This window comes from Scyliorhinus canicula, chromosome 1, assembly GCF_902713615.1.
Source record: "Scyliorhinus canicula chromosome 1, sScyCan1.1, whole genome shotgun sequence".
NCBI lineage: Eukaryota > Metazoa > Chordata > Chondrichthyes > Carcharhiniformes > Scyliorhinidae > Scyliorhinus > Scyliorhinus canicula.
In genome coordinates, this window is record NC_052146.1 from 223,710,809 (window position 1) to 223,729,158 (window position 18,350).

The 18,350-nt window shown below is 45.5% G+C and overlaps 1 protein-coding gene across 3 annotated transcripts in view; it reads right to left on the bottom strand.

Annotated features, from left to right (window-relative positions):
* The window catches only part of LOC119971979 (potassium/sodium hyperpolarization-activated cyclic nucleotide-gated channel 1-like), a 334,310-nt gene that overhangs the window by 166,717 nt on the left and 149,243 nt on the right, over window positions 1–18,350 (bottom strand). For 2 of the 3 annotated variants that reach the window (XM_038808394.1, XM_038808384.1), the window contains exon 9: window positions 16,827–17,064. The exons of the other annotated variant lie outside the window; for it this stretch is intronic. In XM_038808394.1, coding sequence (XP_038664322.1) covers window positions 16,827–17,064 — 238 coding nt within the window. The remainder of the gene's footprint in view (window positions 1–16,826; window positions 17,065–18,350) is intronic. 3 annotated transcript variants of the gene reach the window in all.

The following is an 18,350-nucleotide window of genomic DNA, read 5'->3' on the forward strand; positions in this document are numbered from 1 at the left end:
AAATAAGTGTGAGTAGAAATGAGGAATAACATGGGGCAGAAAGCATTGTTTGGAGTAGTTTACAGCTCTTCTCAAAATATACATAGATTTAGACATTGTTTTAATTAAGAAATAATAAACTCTAACAAAGGCAATGATTGTGAGGGATTTCAATTTTCATATTGATTGGACAAAACAAATTGGCGAAGTTAGCCTGCAGCATACGTTCATGGGCTGCATTTGAGAATTTCCTCAAACAATACATTATGGGTTAAAGCTATTTTCAAACGTGTATTGTGTACTAAGATAAGGTTAATTAGTAATCTCAAAGTAAAGGATGCTATTGGGCAGAGTGATTGTAATCTTAATTGAATGTTGCTTTATGTTTGAAAGTGACATGCTTAATTTGATAAAGAGTCCTAAACTTAAACAAAGGTAATTATCATAGAATCATGAATTTACAATGCAGAAGGATTACATAGGTCTAAGGAACAGGTTGGCTAAGGATGATTGGGAAAATAATTTAAATGGTATGTTGGTAGTAAAGCCATCCCAGTGGAGATCTCTCTATGGAGGAGTCCTTCCCCTTAACATCAGGGACCTGGGGTGGAGGGTGTTGCATGCAGCAATCCCATACAACTGTTCCATCGGTTCATGGATTCCTAAAACGCCTGCCCATTCGGTCTTAATATCCCTACAGTGCAGAAAGAGGACATTCGGCACATCGAGTCTGCACTGACCATCCGAAAGAGCACTCTACCAAGACCCCCACCCCCACCCTATCCTTGTGACCCCTTGTCTTGATCATTGCGCATCTTTGGACACTAAGGCAATTTAGCATGGCTAATCCACCTAACCTGCACATTTTTGGACTATGGCAGGAAACCGGAACACTCGGAGGAGACCCACTCAGGCACTGGGAGAACACAGTCACAAGGCCGGAATTGAATCTGGGTCCCTGGCGCTCTGAGGCACCAGTGCTAATCACTTTTCCCCGTGCCGCCCTTGTGATGTCTGCGGACCATGCCTAAATAGGTGTTTTAGTTTTTTTTTAAAGAACCTTTTATTACAGTTTTTGTTTGCACTTAAGCTCCATGCTCCTGATTTATGGACACCTGATTTATGGGCACCCAGTTCAGAGAAGGGCGGGGAAGGAGGAGGACTTCCTCGTGAACCTGCTCCTGGACCTGGTCAAACTTGCCATCAATGGATCCAGGTAGAGGGTGACGGAGGGGATTGTTCGATCCAACTGTCTGTCCTCTACAATGGCTACATTCATGGCCAAGTGTCCTTAGAAACGGAGGATGCGGTGCCCACTAGCACCTTTGAGGCTTTTGTGAGGGGCATGAAGAATCCAGCACGAGTTTGTAGAGTCAAAAGAAATAACGTTATTTACAATTATATATATATACGGCAGTAGCACTTCCCTATAGCTTCATTCCTCCAGCTAGTACCACACTGGTCAGGTCTATTTATGCAGGAGAAACTGCTAATGATTTCTCCGCCCCCCTCATTGGGGGAGCTCATACTCGGGATACCCATTTGTCCCTAGCCAATTGTATTCATGCAGGTTATAACATCCCTCCCCCCTCAAAATCCGAGGAATCCACCGAAGACTCTGGTGAAGGAGGACATCGGACTTGTTTTACCGCAGGCCGGACCTCATTCGCACAAGGCGCTGGATCGGGCGACATGTAACGGGAAGGCAAACAGCGCTTCCGAGATGAACAGCGTAATTGCTGTATATCTGCGGGCTGTGGGACCGAGGACTCCCCCTGGGAGGCATCCTCTGTGTCCATCTCGGAGTCAGAGTCCAAAACCTCGGTCATCTCGCCGTCCGTATCTCCATGGGGTTCTGCAATGACCCGAGCAGGCTGTAATTGCAGCGCCAGAGGAAGATTGCGAGGATGAACCGCCACTGTGTCTGAATCCAGTGGTTGCTGCAGCTGGAGAAGTGACCTCCGGGGGGTGGGAACCTGTGGAAAAGGCTCTGAACCGAAAGTGGTCTAAATGCTTGCGTTGAAAATGACCCTGGGCTTGCACCTGGTCAGAGATGGGGCCCGTTCGGCAATGAATAGCGCCGGGGACCCACTGGTCACCACCAGCAAAATTCCTAACAAACACCAGGTCACTGGGCGCAAACTGCCAGATCATCCGATGCCGAGAAGGGCCATGCCCCTGCTGTTCCTGATATTGGCGTACTTTCGCGACAATGTCCGGGAAAACCATGCTGAGACAGGTACGAAGTCTGCGGCCCATTAGGAGTTCCACAGGAGCTACCCCAGTCATCGCATGTGGAGTGGTCCTATAAGGAAACAAAAAATGAACCAGTCTATTGTCTGTGGACCAGGAAGACTGAGGCCCCGTTTGAACATCTGCACTGCACGCTCCGCCAACCCATTGGAAGCCAGGTGGTACGGAGCGGATATGGTGTACACCATTCATTTCATTAACCCTGTAAACTCCTCACTTGTGAAAGGAGTGCCATTGTCCGTGACGAGCACCTCGGGGAGGTCAAGCGTGCTGAAAGACAAACGCATCTTCTTGATCGTTGAGTGGGACGTTGTGCCTCCCACCTTATGCACCTCTAGCCATTTTGATTGGGCATTGATTAATAAAAGGAACATCTGATGCTCTTGGCAAATGAAGCAGTTTTGGGCCATCTTCTCAATATCGGCATCAAGGCCTGGTCACCAGACAAAACTCCTAGCCAACACCTTCATTTTGGTCACACCCGGATGACCATTGTGGAGCTCCTTTTGTATAAGCTCCTGACCTTTAACCAGGACGACCACACACATCCCCACAACAGGATACCGTCTTCCATGCTAAATTCTGACAGCTTGGAGGAAAATCCCCCCAACTCACCTGGGAGCTGTCTATGCTGCCCACCATACAGGACTATGTGCCAAATGTTTGATAGGACTGGATCTGTCTGGGTCCACTCACGGATCCGCGATGCCGTGACAAGCAAGGAGTCCATAAAATTTAGGGTTGCAACCATCTTGCCTATCATGGGGGTCGACATGGGGCCGGTCGACAAAGGCAATCGGCTCAGTGCATCGGTATTCGTTATCTGGGTCCCTTGTTTATGCTCTAAAGAATACCTGTAGGCAGCGAGTAGCAAAGTCCAGCACTGCATTCGTGCGGAAGCATTGGGCGGAATGGGTTTAGCCTCTCTGAAAAAGTCCAAGCAGAGTCTTATGATTGGTCATGATAGTGAAGTGGCGACCATAAACATATTGGTGGAAGCGTTTCACCGCAAAGACCACCGTCAGACTCTCCTTTTCAATCTGCGCGTATTTCTTTTCCGCTGGAGTCAATGCGTGGGAGGCGAAAGCTGTCAGCCGCTCAGCTCCGTTCTCCATTTTGTGGGACAGGACGGCACCAATACCATATGGGGATGCATCACATGTGATGAGAAAATGCTTTTCAGGATCATAGTGGGTTTCTTGCGGCTGACCCCAAACCCAGGTGTGATTCTTCTTCAACAGAAGGTGCAACGGGGCCAGCATAGTTGCCAGGCTGGGGAGGAACTTTCCGTAATAGTTTATGAGGATGAGAAAAGAACAAAGATGCGAAGCGCCAGTCGAGGCGGGGGCCTGTTGAATTGCACGCACCTTCTCCGCGACGGGGTGCAAACCTTTGCGGTCCACCCAATAACCCAGGTAGATCACTTCCTTTGCATGAAAGACACACTCTGCACAAAGTAAATGCACTCCAGCCTCTGAGAAGCGTTTAAGGTCAGCCTCCAAATTATCCAAATGTTCCTGCTCCGAAGCTCCTGTAATCAAAACGTCGTCTAAGTAAACAGCAACACGTGGTAAACCTCTCAAGATGCTCTCCATGGCACATTGGAAAATAGCACTGGTAGAGGAAACTCCAAAGGGCAACCGTGTATACTCATACAGGCCCCTGTGTGTATTGATAGTTACATTCGGCCGGGAGGCAGGGTCCAACTCCAGCTGCAGGTAGGCATGGCTCATATCCAGTTTCGTGAACGAGAGTCCACCTGCAAGCTTCGCGTAGAGATCTTCTATCCGGGACATTGGATATCGGTTGCGCCGGGAAGCCATATTCACTAAGTTTATAGTCGGCGCAGTACAGTACATAGATTTTCTTGCTCATCTACGATGATTTTCTTGCTCATCTACCACATTTTTCAATACCTTGGTGACCCTCGTGTATCTGTTCGAAAATACCCTGTTCGAGGCATGAAGGAATAACGATCCTGTCTCCTTTAAGTAGGAAGCCATTAATTTTGATAAAGGTATTGTCTGCTTGTCAAAGTTCTCTTTTTGTTTCTGTTTTTGTAACCGATTATGTATTCGGTTATGTATTTCTTGAAGATCCATATTTGGAATAGTGATCTCTGGTAACGTGGTGCAAATTTTTCTTCCCATCTAGGCAGGCGATAAACCTGATGACAGTGGTGTGGCTCTGTATGTTAACAGTGCCAAAGATAAGTCTTTTTTGTCATCGATTGCTTTATGTAACAGTATTTTCACTATTCCTACGCCTTTCTCTGCTTTGCCATTTGATTGAGGATACAATGGGCTTGATGTGATGTGATTAAAATTATACTGTTCTGAAAAATGTGTCCACTCCCAGCTTGTGAAGCAAGGACCATTGTCAGAGACAACGTGTAATGGAATCCCATGGTGAGCAAAAATGGATTTTGCTGCTCATATTACATATCTTGTTGTTGAATCGTTCAGCGTAATTGCCCTGGGATAGTTGGAATAATAGTCGATGATGACTAGACAGTCGGGACGTTTAAAGCAGAACAGATCCATACCAACTTTGATCCATGGATTGGTGATGATTTAATTTTCTTCCAAGCTTTCTTTGCATTGCACAGATTGATTCATCTGACTGATGCTGCATTCCTGCACACGATTGTCCACATCCTCGTTGATTCCAGACCGGTACATAGATTATCTTTCTCATCTACAACATTTTTCAATACCTTGGTGACCTTCGTGTATCTGTTCCAAAATACCCTGTTGGAAGCGTGAAGGAATAACGATCCTGTCTCCTTTGAGTAAGAAGCCGTTAATTACTGATACTGCGAAAGAGAGCAACATTCATTGGGCCATCCTTCTTTGAGAGATTTGATTACCCTCTGGAGTGTCAAATCCTTTTCTATTGCTTCTTTTATAATTCGTAGTTTTCTGCAGACACTGGTAACATCTCAGCAACAAATGAGTCTTGTGCTTCCACTGTGTGTACCATATCTGTATCTGAGGTGTCTGCATCAGTGGTAGCTCTGGATAAGGTATCAACAACAACTAAGTCTTTCCCTGGCTCTTTATGCTGGTCATTTGAAGTCTTGGTTGTGTGTAATCCTTTCAACTAGGTATAATTTATCGCAAGCATCCACCCCAATTAGCGATGACTTATCATCTTCCACTGTCTCAAAGTCAATTGGCATTTCAATGTCACCATTCCTAGCAATGAGGCAGCAGAAGCCTCTCATGGCTACGGTGTTTCCATTGTAGTCGGTCAGTTGACAGGTAGATTTCTGTATTTGCGGTGTACTGTATGCTTGTCTTAAATTCTTTTCTGTAATAAAATTTCCATGTGCTCGATCTAGTATCAATTTTAAATGGAATATTTGAGCCATTTATTCCAAGTAATACAGTCCACCCTTAAAGAATCTTTGAGAGCTGTTGTATTGGTTTGTTGTTACAATAAGTGCATTAATCCTAGTAACTGCATCAATCATGAAAGTATCCTTTAACGTGTATAGTGAGGAATCTTCATTAGCAGTTAAGATATTTGGTATTTTATCTTCACTCTGAACACTTTGAATCCTTCTGTAGTCATGGTAGGATTTTAAAAATTTGTTTACTGGAGAAGCTGTTGAGAAACAACACGGCTGCAAAGTGATTGAATTTGCAACAATTGGAACACTGTTTGCCTTTTGCCGGACAATTGTTTTACTGTGGCCGTGGCCACAGCACTTGCACGTCATCACACTTGTGACATCACTCTCAAAATGGCCACCAGCCATTGCACGCAGTTTTCTTTGCTGTGACACAGCATTAATGGCATCAGGCACGTTTCCCGACTTTCCACCTTTTTTGTTTGTGCTGAACTCCGTATATTCAGAGGATGCTTGATCACTGGCTTTGCATATACTAATCGTTTCACCTAGCGGTAAAATCGGTCGTCTTAGCATTTTTTCTCGCGAACGTTCGCCATTTATCCCAAATGCAATTTGATCGCAAAGCATTGAATCAGCAATGGAGGAAAAGTTACACAACTGCGCTCTTAACTTTAAAGCTGTAATGAAAGAATCTACCGATTCTCCTTTTAGCTGCAGCCTTTTTCTGAACATGTAGCGCTTAGAGGATTCGTTCACTCATTTTTCAGTAAGCATCGGATTTCTGTAGCACTATGTTATACTTCGTTTTCATCTTCAGCAAATTCAAAGAAGTTATAAAGCTCACATTCCAGCCAAATTAAGAAGTGTGATTTTTCTCTGATCGGAATCATTTTCTAGCGCGGAGGCAGATAGGAAAACTTCAAACTGCTGTTTAAAGAATGCCCAGTTTTGACATAGTTTACCATTTGTTCTGAAGTAGTCAGGCTTCTTTAGACTCTCCATCTTAGGATTCTTCTTCTGTGTAGATTTTCTGATTGGTGTAGCGGCGTCATTGTTTTCTTCAATCTTCTTAAAGCTAACCTGCCGAATCTAACTGCTTATTATTTGTAGAATTACAGACCTAGTACCATGAGGTTTTCTTTGTGTTGCTAAATTCAGGATGGTTGTCGTAGTATTCACAAAGATGCCAAATAGCTTTTAAACTGAACAAAGCTATAAATTTATTAACACTACCTAATTGGATTTGACACTTACTCCTATATAATACACAGTTGATAATTAACATATAATCTACACTCATCTACTACTAATCTCTACACTACTACATTAACTATGATCTGCTCTCTCACACTATTTTTCCTTCAGTCTGTATTCCAGCTATCTCCTTAATTTCTCTCCCCCACAAGGCTGAGCTTCAATGCCTTATATAGTTGTACCTCTAACTCCCCTAGTGGTTGATTTAGACATTTCATTAACCCTTACATTGCTTACATTTATGGTAACATCACAACCTCCTCAGTTCGCCTCAGCAGCCAGCTTCACATTTTTAAAAAGGAGTACTGAAAGCGTGATTTTGCGCTGGGGAGCCAGTTAATTCCTGAGAAGCCGTTACATATGAGTTAAATCTTGCTAATGAGATAGAAATTAATGCGAATTGGGCTTAATGACATGCTCGCCATATTTGGGTGAGATCTGGAACTCGCCATCGGGAGCAGGCCGGTTAAATGGCAAGTTGATTCGTGCCCAGCGCGAATCTCGGTTTTTGACTACCCGCTATTTAACCATTCGCACAGATCCACGCCGGGCGCAATGCAGTGGATTATATCATGCCCTGAGTATCCGTGAGAGAGGGGAATATTAAACAGTGTCTGTGCGTGAGAGAGGGGGGAATATCTATTCGGATTTGGGTGAGAGGAAGTGAAATATCAGACAAGATTTGTGTGAGAGCGAAGGGAATTAAGACATGGATTGTTGTGTGAGACAGGGAGAAATACCTGACAGGGATTGTGAGTATAAGAGAGGGGAATATCAGACAAGGTTTGTGTGAAGGAGACGTTGGATTATACCGAATATATATCCCTCCACAATGTTCCATCAAACACTCAACGAGCAAGTACCGCATGGGTTGGATACAGAGTAAAGATTCCCCATAACCCTTGCCCCACCAAACAGTCCCAGGACCCTAACACCATGGGTTAGAGATACAATAAAGGTCACACAACCTTCCATATCCAACAATCCCAGAATATGAATAGAGACAGTTTAATGCACACTCTACATTGTCCACTCTAACACTCTCTGGGAAGGCACAACATGGGTGAGATATAGAGTATAGACACTTCAACATTGTCATTGTAAAACATTCCCACAGTTGCTGTAACTGTCAGGAGGGCACTGATGTCATTTGGGGCGGCGTTTGATGTCACCTGACGCCACATCACCAGAGGACAAGCGTGACATCGGGCCCTGCAAAGAGGGAGAACGTGGGACCCCCAGAAGTGTAAGATTGCCTCCACATTTCAACGGTGAAGAGATTTTGATAGAGGGAATGAGGAAATATAATGCTCTTGTGTGAATGTTTCAGAAATTAGAGGTCAATAAATGCAAAATCAGTGGGAAAAATTTACAGGAGAGATGCTGCGATTTGCAATTCTCTACCTTGAAATAATGTTGGAAGTTGGTTTCATAAATCATTTTTTGAGGTAGTCGGGCAGGTACTGAATGATAAGCAACTTACAGCGCTACAGACAAAATTAGGCAATGTTGGATTAAACATGATTGCTTTGTCTATGAGCCAGCACAAACACAATGGGTCAAATGGCCTCCATCTGTGCTGGAGATTTAACAATTCTATGATCTAACCGCTGAAGTCATGTGTACAGTTCCTCCTTCCCACTAGCATTATTTTTACAATGTTCCCTGTGCAGAGCAAATCACAGAATTCCCATTCATACCACACTATTAAAGTCACTTACACCAAATCCTTCAAATTCTGCCATGAAATGCTGGTTTATGAATGATTAATGCACCTCCCTGAAATGTTTCTCCTTTATATTAGCAGATGTATAAATCCTTCCGATGTATAAATTTAAATTGTATTCCATAGCATGATTTTAGAGACTATGGGAAGGATTCTCCGTAGCCAGACTCCGAAATTGGGAACAGCAATCGGGTGGTGAACGTCTTCCGATGCCAAAATCGGCAGAGACGCCGGGTCCCGATGCTCCGCCCCTCCAAATCGGCATCATCAGGACGCGCGAGTATACGATCCAGCACGGCTGCCGCCAACCTGTCTGGGGGGTGTAGGCGTACGGGTGGCTGCAGCTGATCAGCCCTGTGCATGTGCTGCATGGGTCCCGGCGATTCTCCAACTGTTTTCCGCGTGTTCTGCGGGTGGTTCATGCAGCGCCGGTAGCGGTATCGGTGAGGGTTCCGGGCGATTTTCCCGTCGTGAAACACCACAGTTTCTCCGTTGCCATCGCCACTTAGCCTCAGGAACGGAGATTCCAGCCCTATGTTTGAAACATGTTTAATTCAAGATATAATCTGATCCTCGTGTGTTGCTGAAAAGCACAAAACCAATTGAATTTGCTATTTTTCAATGCATTCTATGGCCACCAGATGGCCACAATGTTCCAACAATGAAAGCCAATTTGACTTTAAATGTGCATTAAAAAATCCGTTTGAGGGACTCTATCCAGAATTTGATTGTTCCATGCACAGATTTCTTCCTGTCAGTTACCCAATTCTATCTAATAGGAATATATTACTGATGCAAATATTTTCCCTTCACAAAGTAAACTTGCTTTTAATTGCAACACAAAGAAAAAAATCCTCAGATCTTTAACTGAAACATTAATGTACATGTTTTAATCATTAAAGATGTGGTAAGAAGACACTTAGAAAATCAGAATATGATGTGGCAGAGTCAATATAGTTTTATGAAAGAGAAAATAATGTTTGCTAAAAATATTCAGAATTTCTTTGTAATTACCCAGCAGGGTAGGAAAAGGAAAAACAGTGGATGGAATGGATTTTCCGAGGCCACACTTACCTCATTCCTGCTCGCCAGTGCAGGAAGAGTATTCGCAGACCAGGGAGGCATTTAAAAATGCCTCCCCAATCTATCTATCCCCTCAGCCACCCCACTGCGGCCTCTTGACCCCTCCCCCTCCCCCCCATGCACCCATCCCACCTTTTACAGGGTCCAGGAGCTCCCCCTCACCAACCTCTTAAGGGCAAGGCACCCCTGGCCTTATCCTTGACATGAGCAACCTGGTACCTGGACACCTTGGCACTGCCACAAACCAGTGCTAAACAGCACCCTGGCGAGGTGCCCCAGGAGGGTGGCTAAGATAGCGATGAGGGACCAGGCCGTGTCTTAAGTGAAGCGGGTGAGTATGAAGGCCTCCCTGCTCCTCCGGGCTTGCTGAACACTCGTCGCTGCCGCCTGTCCTGCAGCCTCTGGCTGGTCTTCCTGTTCCTCCCTGGGCTCATCCTCCAGTCCCTGCTGGTCCGACACCACATCATCATCCTCATCCTCCTCCTCAGAGGTGGCCACATATTCCTCATCGCCAACCTCACCAGCCCCACTGCTGTGCGAGGTTGTGGAGGACACTACAGATCACCACAAAGCGGAAAACCATCCAGGGGGTGCATCGCTCAATCACAGCCCGGGTGGCCGCATGGGCCTCATTGTACTGGGTCTCCGCCTCGGTCTCTGGCCTCTGTACTGTCACCATGAGCCAAGTCCTCAACAGGTACACCTTATCCCCCGAGAGATGGTCCTTGAAGAGCCAGGGATGACCGACTGTCCCAGGATGCAGCTGTCCGGGAAGCGTGCACATACGTGCATGATCTTCATGTGGTGGTTGCACACAAGCTGTATGTTCAGGGAGTGGAACCATTTTCTGTTAATGTAGGGCACTCCCAGATGGTCCGGTGAGCGAAGGGCATCATGCGTGCCATCCACTACCCCCTGGCCCTGGGCATCCCAGCGATGGCGGAGAAACCTGCTGCCCGGGCATCCGGTTGGGCTCGGACCATGTCAAAGTTGATGTAGTTTTCCGTCTGGGCACACAGGGCATCCGTGACCTGCCGGATGCCACACAGGTCCCCGCTCGAAACCTAAGGTGTAAACGTTCAGGGCTGCAGTGGCCTCGACGTTCAGAGAGCGAGTGTCCACGTGGTGCTAAGTCCGCAGCATCTCCTTGTTGAGCACGCTCTGTCCATCATCTTTTCAAACGACAAGCAATGCCTGTACACCCTGGGCCATGCAGAACTCCCTCTCTGGGTCCCTCCCAGGCCTGGTGGGTGGCCAGGTCCTCAGGGTGTGGGGCGTGGACCTGGCACATGGGCCGCTGCACTGAGCATCTGCTAACGCTGCTGCTGCCGTCTGGCCGCCCATCCTCGCAGCAGCACCATTCGGGCAAGTCCTGCTGGATCCAAAATCCCTGCCATAGCATTCAATATCTATGAGGCATTGGGAGAGGATATCAGACTGACAACCAGCGGTGGCTCCCACCATTTTCTCCATTGATCCCCATCCCCTCCACCCATCCGAAACACCCTGTCCATGCACTCCTGGCCCCAGAGCGTTCCCGTCACCGGACCCCAGACCCTGTAACTCGGACACCCGCTCATAACGTCACCTGGACCAGATGCTGGTCCCCCTCCCTATTGCACTCACCCACCCCTCGGCCATCGACATGTCCACGGAACTGTATTCCATCCCCAGGGTGTTCGGATGTTGGCTGCTGCGTGTGTGGTATTGCCTCCCGCAGTGTTCAGGCACAGTGTCCAGGCATCATGGTCTGATTTGGATGCTCAGCAATGACTCCCACATGCAACATGGCCCGCCCACCCACTGGAATCCACTTGGGTTGTGTGAAATGCTCACTTAACCACAATTCCCAATTAGCAAATAGTAACCTTTATTAGTGTCAAAAGTAGGCTTACATGTGGAGCAACAGTGCTAACCACGGTGTTACCGTGCCACCAATAGCCTTCAGTCGCACGGCCAGAGGCCTTGGCAGTCGTTTGGGGTAGTGGGTGGTCGGTGGGGCAGAAGGGTTGCCCCCGGAATGGATACACACAATCCGGGGTCCCCCCGCCCCCCAGTCAAGGGTCCCTCACTTCCTGCCAAGCACTGGGGTGGAAAGCCCAGCGCCCCTGGGCTCTTTGTGAGCAAAGATGGCTACTCACCTCCTTGGCTCCCCACAGAAGCCCTTCCGGCAGCTTTTTAAAAAGGAGTACCAATCGGCACCAGCGTGACCACTTGCTGGGGAGGCCGATGATTCATAAGAACATAAGAACATAAGAACTAGGAGCAGGAGTAGGCCATCTGGCCCCTCGAGCCTGCTCCGCCATTCAATTAGATCATGGCTGATCTTTTGTGGACTCAGCTCCACTTTCCGGCCCGAACACCATAACCCTTAATCCCTTTATTCTTCAAAAAACTATCTATCTTTACCTTAAAAACATGTAATGAAGGAGCCTCAACTGCTTCACTGGGCAAGGAATTCCATAGATTCACAACCCTTTGGGTGAAGAAGTTCCTCCTAAACTCAGTCCTAAATCTACTTCCCCTTATTTTGAGGCTATGCCCCCTAGTTCTGCTGTCACCCGCCAGTGGAAACAACCTGCCCGCATCTATCCTATCTATTCCCTTCATAATTTTAAATGTTTCTATAAGATCCCCCCTCATCCTTCTAAATTCCAACGAGTACAGTCCCAGTCTACTCAACCTCTCCTCATAATCCAACCCCTTCAGCTCTGGGATTAACCTAGTGAATCTCCTCTGCACACCCTCCAGCGCCAGTACGTCCTTTCTCAAGTAAGGAGACCAAAACTGAACACAATACTCCAGGTGTGGCCGCACTAACACCTTATACAATTGCAACATAACCTCCCTAGTCTTAAACTCCATCCCTCTAGCAATGAAGGACAAAATTCCATTTGCCTTCTTAATCACCTGTTGCACTTGTAAACCAACCTTCTGTGACTCATGCACTAGCACACCCAAGTCTCTCTGAACAGCGGCATGCTTTAATATTTTATCGTTTAAATAATAATCCCGTTTGCTGTTATTCCTACCAAAATGGATAACCTCACATTTGTCAACATTGTATTCCATCTGCCAGACCCTAGCCCATTCACTTAACCTATCCAAATCCCTCTGCAGACTTCCAGTATCCTCTGCACTTTTCGCTTTACCACTCATCTTCGTTATGAGATTCACGGGAGACTGTTGGATATGGGGTTGCCCTGATAATTGTATGCAAACGGGGCTTAATGGTGAAATTGGTTTCCTGCTACGCTACGGCGGGATCCCGATTTTGCCTAGGAGAGTGGGCTGGTTGCATCGCAAACTGTTCGGCGCCTGGCGGGGTTCTCGTTTTTGGCCTCTCCCGCTATTCACTGGCCTCGTTTTACTTGAGCGAGAGCGCAATGAGGCCTGTCACTAGCTTTCAGTTCTGTGCATTGCATCTCAGGAAGGATAAATTGGTCATAGAGGCGGTGAAGCACAGATTAACTGAATGCTACCAGGACAAAGACGGTTATATTGTGAGGACAGATTGAAGGCATTAAATTTGTGTTACCTTGATTATAGAAGTTTAAGAAGTGATTGATTTGAAACGTAGATAATGATTTACGCTGTTAATATGGTCAAAAAGAGAAACCATCGTTAAAATTAGAAATAAAAACCAGAAACGTTGGAAATAGTCGGCAGATGTGGCAGCATCTGTGAAGTAAGAGACAGTGTTAACCCTTCAGGTCAAAGTTAGAAATGTAATAGGTTTCAAGCATGTGAAATGGGGGAGTAGGGAAAAAAAGGAGAGGCCTGTGATCAATGGGGAGTGATTGAGTAGTGGACTGGCCATCTTGAATGGTAATGGAATAAGTAAAGAAACAATGATTTTTAAAAATGTGTCCAGAGGGTGTATGAATGACCAAATGATGAACAGCTGCTGCCTGTCAGCAAAAACAAGAGTATGACCAAATCATGCAAAGCTAAGGAACTGAAGACAGGGATTATCTGCCAAGCCCAGAAGGCTGTGAAGTATTTAACTGAATGATGAGGTGCTGTTCCTCAAGCTTATGTTGAGTTTCATTGGAACACTCTTGAACAAAGACAGAGAGGTAAGGGTGACAGCAAGGCAGTAACTCGGTTTAATAAGAGCACAGGGAGTCCACACCGAGTAAAGAATTAGATCTATTAACTGGCTGGACACTGGATTCTCCACACCTCCGTGATTCTCCAGTCCTCTGGACCAGGATTAACACAGGCATGGATTGGTATAAGTATTTGGCAGCATGACCTTGATGGATCCCATGGTGGGCAAAGGGGGTAAATATTTAAAGTAGGTGCACCAAAAGTCCATCGGAGGGCCCCCTCCCCACCACAATGCAAATCCTGCCCACCTCAGTCCTCCCACCAGAACCACTAGAGACCCCATCAGAGACCTCCACCACAGACCCCCGAACAGAGAACTCCCACCCCCCATATCAGAGAACCCCCAGAAACAAGTAACCCCAATAACACAACCCCCCCCCATAACAGGGAATCCCACATAGCAGAGAACCCCTCCATAGCAGAGAACACCCCATAACAGGGAGCCTCCCATAGCATAGATCCGCACCCCCGCTCCAAAGCAGAGAACCTCCTTCCCCCACCCATAGCAGAGAACACCCCCCACCCCCATCAGTCACACTTGCCTGGAAGCTAAAGAGCAGGCCAGGAAGAATGAAACCATCACTGCTTTTTAACTTACCTGTGTCTTACACCTGCTGTCTCAGACAGATGTCTAGAAAGCAGCAGCTGTAACTTTTTTTTTTTAAATTTAGCGTACCCAATTATTTTTTCCAATTAAGGGGCAATTTAGTGTGGCCAATCCACCTATCCTGCACATCTTTTGGGTTGTGGGGGCGAAACCCACGCAGACACGGGGAGAATGTGCAAACTCCACACGGACAGTGACCCAGGGCCGGGATTCGAACCCGGGTCCTCAGCGCCGTAGGCAACAATGCTAACCACTGTGCCACCGTGCTGCCCCAGCTGTAACTTAATAGAAAGCCAAAACCACATCACAAAGTTTTAAACCCCTCTAGATTCTTTGATCTCCAAGGTTTCTATTCACTTCAAAGAAAAATAGCTTGTAGTAGCCTGAAATTGCCACTTTCTAGCAGCCAGATGTCTGGATTATTTAGTTTCATTTTCCTTCAGGCTTGAATGGATCTCAGGTAGCCTGCTGTGAAATTAAACTGCAATGTTTATAAACATCTAGGAGTTTAAGTGCTTTCACATCCTCTTTTTCTCAGCAGAAAGCTCTTAACTACTTTTGATGTGATCAAGAGCTGTCAATCATAGCTAGATACCCCCTACTTGTGGGGAGGGGGACGGGGTAGGATTCCGCTTCTGGCGGGGGGTGATGGACCTCGCTATTGGGCTGCCCACAATGGAATCCCTTGCAATCCCCATAAGTTTGCATGGCAAAGGATACTGAATCGCTTCTGGACGCCGCACGTCCAGAACCAACACTGCACGAAACAGAAGTGATTCAGCTCTGGCAAGAGAACATAATTTCCCGAATGGAGAACCTAGACCATTATAGGTATGAAATTAAAATCTGATATGTGAGCTGCAATATGGCGCTACAGGGTAAATTTAAAATAATGGATTAGGCAATGTCAATTGGGTAGAATCTTTTGTTGGGGCATCAGGGGTATCGACTACTGGCTGGAGAGCCAGCATGAGACCTGCAGTGTCTTTTCTCAGGAAGGCACGCCAAACCACAGGCCAGTCAGGTAGTGGTGAGGCCACCAGTCGGCCTTCCCAGGAATTATTATTTTTTTTTTTTTAATAAATTGATTACCCAATTATTTTTTTTCCAATTAAGGGGCAATTAGCGTGGCCAATCTACCTGCCCTGCATAGCTTTGACAAAGGGTCATCTGGACTCGAAACGGTAGCTTATTTCTCTCCCTACAGATCCTGCCAGACCTGCTGAGATTTTCCAGCATTTTCTCTTTGGTTTCAGATTCCAGCATCTGCACTAATTTGCTTTTACCCCTATTTTGGGGTTGTGGAGGTGAGACCCACACAGACACGGGGAGAATGTGACTTCCTCTGGAATCAAGACTTGGGGCGGAAGCCCGACTAGTGAGAGCTGCTGGCTAATCAGGAGGCCAACTTCTCCGTGCTCAGCAGCACTACTAGCTGCCAGAAAGACACTCTTGGAGTTGCAGGATCACAGAGGATCCAGGCCATAGGAAAATAATGAAAGCAGCGGGGCAGGGGAGGTGGAATTTGCAGCTGGGTGTCATGTAGACTGGAGGTACTGAAACAACTGGAGGGGGAGAGGCCCTCACCAGCCCCCAACTCCCATTCCTACTGTCCAATCCTTCAATCAGTCATCTGATCGAGAGATTCCCTCACCCTGAGATGACAAGCAGTTCACACAGGTTCACCTGTCTGTCATATAGCAACAACTTGAAGTTGGCTGGATGAACCCTTTAAGTTGTCATTAATTGGCTACGTAAGGGTCAGGAAGGTTGACAATGGGCCTTTCCACCCAGAATTTAATTCTAGTGAAGGCAGGGAGGCGGCAGGTTTCAGGTATGCCGCTGCACTGGCTAAGTAAATGCCTTTACCGGCGCCAAGCTCACCATCACGGAGAGCAGAAGCAGAAGACGAGTTTCTACCAAAATTATGGCAGTTAAACAGATGAAGAAAATTAATCCTCAAAAGGTGGTAGTTATGAAGCCCACAATAGGTTTTCCTCTACTTTTGTAACTTACACATCAGTGTTTATAAACTGAAGGAAATCACTTACAGCTGATGATATAGAAATTTAGGAACAATTATTTTTAATCACTTTATGGATTAAACTTTTTCATAATTTATAGCAAGACAGAATATATTTCATTGTGATGCTTACTGTGTGGATAATAGAGATCATTCTAATAATGTCAATTTTGGAAAAGGCAGATAGAATATTTGAAATAATCAGATGTTCCCCATTCTATGCTATAAAACACATTGTGAATCAAAAATACTTTAAAGAAAATTCATGAACTATAAATTATAAAATGGTAGACTCTCACTGTGACAGACAATGGCTGAATATTTTCCCATGCTAAGCAATTATATTTGAACATTAATTTTAAATAATTATCAATTAGAGGTCACATGCATCCAGGTAGTGTAATTTTTTTTAAAATGTGTTCTGACCTACCTCCCAAGAATGCTCCATCAGTCAACTTCTTTGAAATGTTAGGTCCCTCCATTAACATTTTACCTCTCTCAATAAATAACATATAGTTTGCGACTGCACCTTCACAAAAGAGGACCTCACCACTTTGAGAAACATGAAATTTCAGTTTACTCAGTAATGCAATCATGAAGTTCGGATCACAATCCTTGAAAAAGGGGGCGTTGGTTACTAGACTGCTGCAGTTATGATGAATAACTTCCTAGAGCACACAATAAAAATAATTATTTTATTGCCTGTCAAAGTGTTTTTTGTTTATCCTCCAGATGTTGGTGACACTGGGATAACTATATTTATTGCTTATTCATTGTTCACCTAAAACTATGGTAACATGTTTTGTCTGTAACCGAGTTGTGTGCTAAGTCACTTCATAAAAGCATAAATAATCAATCATTATTTATATAACACCTTTAATTAAGCAAAACAGCTGAAGCTGCTTCACAGGAACATCACCAGACAACGTTTGATGCAGAATCACACAGACAAGTTAGGGCAGGAATGAAAGTCTTGGTCAAAGCGGTAGGTTTTAAGCAACAAGTTAATGGAGCTGTGGTAGAAAGGTGTTGCAGTTCAAGGGACGAATTCCCAGAATTCCCTAGATTGTTGAAGACATGGCTACCAATGTGGTGCATACCATTGGGACTGTGCAAAAGGCACATTTGTAGGACTGGAGGAGATTATAAGTTATGGAGAGATTTTCAACATAAGGATGGGCATTTTAAAGTAGGAGTGTTAGTGAACTAGCAAACATAGAACTAATAGGTGAGCAAGACGTGGAGCAGCATCTCATCACTCCAGCATGGGCAACCATGCCTTCAGATGACAAGGTCCTAAACTTTGGAATCTCCTCCATATGCCTCCTGCTCTCTTTGCTCCTTTAAGACGCTCTTAAAACCTAACTTCAACTTCCCATAGATCTCTTTTTGTGACCTGGGTGTCAGATTTTGCTTGGTGATGCTCCTCAAGTGATTTAGAATATTTTACTATATGAAAGATGCTTCATAAATACAAATGTTTTTAGGATATGGACAGTAGTTATGGAAGATTTCAAGTTTATGGAGTGCGATATGTAGGAGGTCAGTCAGGTGAACATTGGAATAGTGGAATCTGGAGATTGAAGAGACAGGTTTCAGCAGTAGTTGTGCTGAGACAGGATCACAGGCAATGTTAAGGAGAAAGAAGTCGGTGATCTTGTTGATAGAGAGGATATGAGGTTGGAAACTGATCTCAGATCCAAGTAGGACACCTTGGAAACTTTCAACCTCAGATGCGACCATGGAAGGGAATGGATCTGGCGGTTTGCGAATACAGTTTAGGGCAGGGTCTAGACGCAATGGTATTGCTATACTGTATAGACTAAAGACACTTGCAGGATGGACTAGGAAGGGGTGACAGGTTCTCTCAAAGATCATTTGGTAGAACCTTTTGTTCTACCAAATTTGACAGCTGTCTTTTTTTTTAATTGTTAGTTTACAAATCCCCACTTTA